We start from the raw sequence: 7,255 nt of genomic DNA, 5'->3' as shown, positions 1-7,255 counted from the left end.
ATGATGACTATGATGATGATAATGATGGTGATGACGATAGAGATGACGATGACGACTATGACGAAGATGATGATGGTGAAGACGATGTTGTGATGATGCATAGTTCAATACTTATGATGATGATGACCGTGACGAAGATTGTGATGATGATATCTGATGAAATTAATATTGACGAAAAAACACAAACACCAACAAACTCCAGTAAAAACAGCTCCTAATTTCACTGACGTACAATTCAGTGGGGGGAAGTATGCCGGTGAGATAGTGACATTTGAAGGGAGAGGGGTCCTGACTATTGGAATGTGTCTGCAGGCCTGTTTTGAAACCAATCATTCCGTAGCTTACATATCTGTATGTGTCTCGTTACGTTGGGTCTCGCTATGTGTCTCGTTTCACGTCTCGATAGGTGTCACGTTACGTTATGGGTCTCGTTATGTGTCTCGTTATGTTATGGGTCTCGATAGGTGTCTCGTTACGTTATGTGTCTCGTTTCATGTCTCGTTATGTCTCGGTATAATTGTCATTTCTATCACTTTCGATCATGCCAGGATGGATACAGATGCCACTGCCAGCAAAAACCCCAGTCCGCCTGTAGCCCACCACATTACGACATTGCCAAAGTGGAAAATTGTTACATGCGTTGTCATGGCAACGATCAACAGAGATGTGGCGGAAATCGATTGTGTAGCGCCAAATATTTGAGTTGGTGAAAATTAATTTTTGTTCGGTCCTTAACTTTTTTCCATTTTAATTATAATTCATGAAAGTTAAAATTTTTTAAATTAAAATCGGATCAATAACAAAAGATATTATCGCCATATTATCTCTAATATAGCCTTACAAACGGTTCTCAGCAGGCTACTTAACCGAATACCAGACCGGATCTTCGGTATTTCAACACTGTCGAGGCGAGCCGCTGCAATTGAACAGTGGAGTTCGGTGTTTAAAAGGATGTCACAACGGATGGATTGGTCCGACTTGTAACAAGAGAAGTAATTATTATTACTATTATTATTATTTTTTTTATTATTATTATTATTAGTAGTAGTAGTAGTAGTTGTGGTCGTAGTTGTGGTAGTAGTAGTAGCAGCAGCAGTGTAGTAATGGTAGTAGCAGCAGTAGCTCTAGCAGTAAAAACAATAGCATTCGAAGTAGTTAATACTACAATTACTAATGCTACTATCAACAGTAATAATAATAACAATAATAATAAATTATAGTTTCTTTACAACAGTAATAATAATAATAATAATAAATTATAGTTATAATATTGAAATAATAAAATAACTCAGCCTGTCTGAAGGGTAATGGTGATTGTGGCCCGTTAAATTGCGTAACGTTTCAACACAACAAAATTGAGATGAGTGAGTGTGTGTGTCAGCCCAACATGTATAGGACTAAGTTTGGATTCTGTCAGGGTCCGGAGAGAGATTTTTTTTCTATCAATTTTTAATAATTTTTGAAATGAAGATTAATAATCTAGAATAATAAGTTAACATCTATTCATTAATTTATTTGTTCATTTATTTATTCATTTATTCATTCGTTCATTCTTACATTCATAGGTTCGTTCGTTCGTTCGTTCATTCATTCATTCAATCATATATTCAATCCACATCATTCATTCATTCATCTACCCATAAAAGTTAACATTTAACAAACATTAATTGACATAATTCTTTAATTCGGTTGAATTTTTTGTAAAAGTTTTTCGTTACAAAATCTAATGATACCGACACTGAGTAGATGAATGAATGAATGAATGAATGAATGAATGAATGAATGGATGGGTGAATGAATGAATGAATGAATGAATGAATGAATGAATGAATGAATGAATGAATGAATGAATGAATGAATGAATGAATGAATGAATGAATGAATGAATGAATGAATGAATGAATGAATGAATGAATGAATGAATGAATGAATGGGTAAATGAATAGATAGATGTCTGGATGGATGAATGGTTGGATGAAAGAATAAATACATGAATGGCCCAAAACAGAAATCCAGACTTTAAAGAACGTGGCGTACAAGAAACAAGCATACCACTCAATTTTCTACTCGTCATCGTCGTCGTCATCATCTTCATCATCATCGTCTTCATCCTCTTCATCATCGTCGTCATCTTCTACTGTTACAGCGTCGTCCTTAATTACGTCACAAAAGTCCGAAGAATTTTCCAGAATTTTATTGGATGGTATGCAGGTTGGCAGGGGTCCAGGGATCGAGATGGCTAGACAACATGGGGCGTGGATTGTTGTGGACCTTGTTGGGTTTTTCAATGTTGACCATGTCCTTCTATACGGCGACCAATGCAAATGTTAGTGCAGTTGAATGGTTTTGTGTGCTCGTTTGTCCATCTGTCTCTGTCTTCTTGTCTTTCTATTTTAGCCAATCTTTATGAATTTTAACGTTACGAAATCTTATCATTTTAAGGAAATTTTGCTTTTGTGATATACCTCGAGCACTGTTTTCACAAATTTGATTTTGAATAATCAAAATTTTAATAAATATTTTTTTAAAATTAACCCTAATTTATTATTTAAAAGACTATCAATCCTTCCAAAACATCATTACCTCGCAAATCGATTTCTCTCAAAAGCAGGCCATCTTCACAACTCAAACAAATTCATTGTGGGCCTAAACAAAACATTCGACCCCTTGGCTAAGAAGGTAAGGGGTAAGTACAAAATCTGTGGCACCTATAGACAGCAAGTACTTTGTACTGGCCAGCCAGTGCGGGCAGATTGTACCAATGTAGTTGTTGGAGGTAGGACAAATTTTCGGCTGTACCTGGCAAAGTTTGTGGTTGTCCAACGACAGGAGGTTCATTCAGTAGGGGGGCTATTGAGGTTCAGGGAGATTGAGGTTTATTCGGGTTAGTTGGGTCTTTGGGTGTTGGTGTGGTGATTTCGTGATGGTGTTGTCAGTGGTGTGGTGGTTTTTTTTGGTGTGGTATGGTGTTGTAGTGTTGTTGGTTAATGTTGGATGGATGTGGTTTTTGGTAGGGTTTCAGTTAGTAGTTTCAAGCACAAGACATCAACGACAACATCAATATTAATGATAAATAGGATAAATAAAAAAAACTTTATTTTAAATAATTTGAAATAATTAATCAACTAATAATTATTAATAATTGTGAATAATTGACGACAAAACCAATTTCACAATCCAGACATCAGTACTAAACTCCAGTACATAGGCTGCTACGAAAAGTTCAAATCTTCCATTCAATTCAGCGTACTAACACATCAGCAATGCGTTAACCAATGCTTGTTAATAAACAATGATGGAAGTTTCAATTTTGCTTTAAGAGTAGGTTTAAATTTCGCATTTTCCATCCATATTTAATTGAATAATATCAATAATGAATCATTATTCTACATATCTCTTCACAATTCTTTTTACAATATTTTTCAAGGACTTCAACAGCAGACACACAGTGTTTGTATAAATACATATGTGAATCAATGAGTGACACGCACATCTTCATCATCCCTATTATTATTATCATTATTATTCCACTTGTTTTTGTCATTATCTTTTTTATTACCACCATTTTATATTATACAAACCCATCCACTGGCTTAAAAAACAGTATTCAGACGATGAATTAGTATGCCACTGCGGTCAAATGGCAAGCGATAGAATACCTTCAACTTACTGCAGCCACATCTGTCCGGACGAGAGGTTCACTTGTGGCGGGAAACTGTTTTATTCAGTATATTCAAGTGATTCTTCGTTACGTAATTACATATATACGTACATATAAACACACACATATATATGTACACACACACACACACACACACACACGAGCACACACACAAAAACACACATTACAAACACAGTTTGATATATACGCAGAATATTTGATACATCTAATTTTGGTCCCACACACCATACAGACATACATACGTAGAATACACATACACACACACACACACACACACACACACACACACACACACACACATACACATACATACATACATTTCTCTAGATTTATTTAAAAAAGAACTAAAGACATTTTTATTTTCTGTGAAATTGTTACCTTGATTTTCGTTTCATGAACTATCACATATAACATTTTGTTTTGTTTTTGAGAGAACGCTTATGAAATTGTTTAATTAGCGCTTAATAAATGTTTCTTAATAATAACAATAATACACACACACACACATACACACACACACAAACTTTTACACATACTTAAAGGTTCCGTCTCATTCCAGTCCTTTGTCGGTTGTTTCAGAGACGAGATGGTTGAAAAAACTGCCCATCATGTCATCTCCGATAACAACAACATAACCAGCAGAAACAACGCCCGATTACGCCATTCAATTTATAGCAGTTGTCTGAACTTCTGTGGTAAACATAACGCAAAATACTTTGCCATCAAGGTTAACTTATGAAAATTTAATATTATGATGATCTAGGTAGAGTTTTAAGTACTTGATTATAATGCCCCAAGGTGTCTAGATAAAATATAGAGTAAAACACTTATAAACATTTAAAAAAACTCCAAAAGAAAACGCAATTAATTACCTCAAAATTATCCAAAAACATCAAAAACATAAAAATACCATACAAAAATACTTTACAAAAATACCCCAAAGTGCAGGCAGCACACACGTGCATTTGCACAGACGCTCTACACCTAAAAGAGCTGCTACCTTACCAAGAATGCAATCAAAGATGTCCCGATTATGACAGGAACAAAGGCGATGACGTCACTAATAATAATAATTATTATTATTATGAAAAAAGCTGTGGGTTTTCCCGAGGTTACAGCCTTTATACCGGTTCGTGTCGTGTCATTTTTACGGTTTTGTAACATGATGTGCCATGTACCGAACGATATATTCGGCTGGTCTATACGGAGCCTAAAAATGATTGAAATGAAAGAAATTAATTTAAAAAATGTCTGAAGCAGCAGTGCCATGCTTTATAAACTTTAGACTGCTTAATTATTTAACTATTTTGCAAATATAACTATAAATGCAAATATTTATTTTATAAATATAATTTAATTATTTTAAAACCAATAAATTTGTCATATTTTTCTAGTGAGAGATTCAAAGCACATGGACTCTAGATTGAAATATAACTTTTGTGTGAATACCGACAAACTTTCCTACCTCAAATGTGTGCCCGGTCGTTGCGAAGTTGGCTGGAAAGGGATCTTGTGTGACATAAGAGGTATTTCATGCCTTTAAATGTACATTTTAGTAAATTATTTTATTATTATTATTATTTATTTTTACTAATTTTTCAAAAATAAGGTTACATAGTAATTGTTATTATTACTGCGGTATCAGTAGTTTTTGTAGTAGTAGAAGTAGCAGTAGTAGAAGTAGCAGTAGTAGAAGCAATAGTAGCAGTAGTAATAGTAGTAGTAGTAGTAGCAATAGAAGTAGTAGTAACAGTAGTTGTAGTGGTAGTAGTAATAGTAGTGGTGTTAATACATACGACCAGTTTCTGGTAGATGTGAGCAATGCTAAGGCGAAATTAAAATTCTAGTAGCAGTAGCAGCAGTAGTCGCAGTGGTAGCAGCAGCAGTAGTAGTGGTAATAGTAGTAGCGGCAGCAGTAACAATAATAATAGTGATGTTTGGCGTGATGGTTCAATGGTTAAAGGCGCCTGGTCTTGCTGCTGCAGCAACTGGGTTCGAATGCAAAGAGATCCCCGTTTATCGTTTGCAATGTGTATGATGCGTGGTTTTCACGCGTATTCATATACGATGTGCGTGTGTTTGTCGTTGAAACCTCTGAAGCAAACGCAAAAGAAAAAGAGAGTAACCTTTAACCTTTTAACCTTTAATAGTAATAATAATAACTCGTAGATTGTTCCCAATCCCTCGGAGCGTGTCCAGCAGCAATGAGGTGCATCAACTTTTTCGTAGGAGGGGTTGAATTTGGAGAGTGCCTGCCAAGGCTTGATGAATTTTCAGGTCGGTTTTTTCCGCATAATTAGTTAATTATTATTTATTATTGTTATTATTAATTATTTTCAATATTAATCGTTGTTATTATTCATTATTTCTATTATTAATCATTTTTATTTCTTATTATTATTATTAAATGTTATATCAGTTATATCAACGATATGCATATACACTCCATTGAGATTTTAAATAACTTTTTTCATAAATAATACTAACACTATTGCCGCTAGAACTACTACGACTACTACCACTACAACCACCAGTGGCTAATCTAGAGGGGGGGGTGACAGGGAGAACACTGGCCGCCCTACCGCCGTTGTGAGCAATTTTTCAAAGTCAGAAAGAGGAACGTTTTATGTATAGAATCGACCAAAAAAAGGCCACATTACCACAAATCTTGGCCGTCCCCGTCAAAATTTTGCCCCCTCCTGGTCAATATTTTGCCCCCCTCCCAGTTAAAGTTGTCTAGATTGGCCACTGACTACTACAACTGCTGCTACATATACTACTACTACTGTTTTAGTAGTTTTTTCAAAACGCTATGTGATAACAAAATGAGATAAATAGAAATTAACTAACTACCTGCATTTCTTCTCAATACCACCTAGAAGCCAACGATATTTTAAACAACGACAACGGTGACGCCACCGACATCAACAACGACAATGATGACGTCACCGACATCAACAACGACGTCATCAGCAACGACAATGTCGCCGGCAGAAACGGCAACAGCATCAAGAGCAACAAAAATTACGTCATCGACAAAGACATCTCAAATAGAGTCAACCATATCAGCAACAAACAACATGACGTCATTCACCACAGCAGCGACAACAACCACAGCCAACATAACAACAGCAGCTGGGTAAGACAATCCACTGAGGCAGCTTTTACAGCGACGATCGTCTGCGCTGTGGTCATCTTTTTCGTCATCCCGGTTGGCGCACTCTTAAAAATAATGTTTCTAGGGAGGAGAAAACCGAACGGCAGGAAACCAAAGAAAAAAAAGGGAGACAGAGTTGACGACAAGCTAGATAAAACAACGCGAAAAGTTAAATTAACTCAGAAGAAGGCGAGTGATTTGGCGGCAAAATTATTTAAAAATAAGAAAGAAAGAATGATAATACTAATAATCTGATGACATTATTAAAATTATTTAACGAGAATTTGTCAGTCAGTGATTTAGGGAATGAGTTAGTGAATGAACAAACGAATGAATTGATCAATCAATCAATTAACAAAAGGATGAATGAATGAATGAATGAACGAATGAATGAATGAATGAATGAATGGATGGAT

The 7,255-nt window shown here is 35.4% G+C and overlaps 2 protein-coding genes across 2 annotated transcripts in view; both read left to right on the top strand.

Annotated features, from left to right (window-relative positions):
• Positions 1-702, top strand: part of HELRODRAFT_177886 (hypothetical protein) — a gene marked incomplete at both ends in the record, with an annotated part of 4,292 nt that extends 3,590 nt beyond the window's left edge. The window contains one exon of the mRNA XM_009026051.1: positions 203-702. Coding sequence (XP_009024299.1) covers positions 203-702 — 500 coding nt within the window. The remainder of the gene's footprint in view (positions 1-202) is intronic.
• A 1,533-nt stretch (positions 703-2,235) lies between these two features.
• On the top strand, positions 2,236-7,094 carry HELRODRAFT_177885 (hypothetical protein; the record flags this gene model as incomplete). The annotated part of the gene is made up of 9 exons (XM_009026050.1): positions 2,236-2,326; positions 2,612-2,884; positions 3,182-3,321; positions 3,605-3,737; positions 4,225-4,409; positions 4,631-4,811; positions 5,077-5,208; positions 5,852-5,959; positions 6,562-7,094. The coding sequence occupies 9 exons, from the start codon at positions 2,236-2,238 to the stop codon at positions 7,092-7,094; spliced, it is 1,776 nt and encodes a 591-aa protein (XP_009024298.1).
• Between the last annotated feature and the right edge of the window lie 161 nt (positions 7,095-7,255).

Source organism: Helobdella robusta (genome assembly GCF_000326865.2).
Source record: "Helobdella robusta unplaced genomic scaffold HELROscaffold_45, whole genome shotgun sequence".
Classification (NCBI taxonomy): domain Eukaryota; kingdom Metazoa; phylum Annelida; class Clitellata; order Rhynchobdellida; family Glossiphoniidae; genus Helobdella; species Helobdella robusta.
This window is presented reverse-complemented; position numbering and strand designations above follow the sequence as displayed.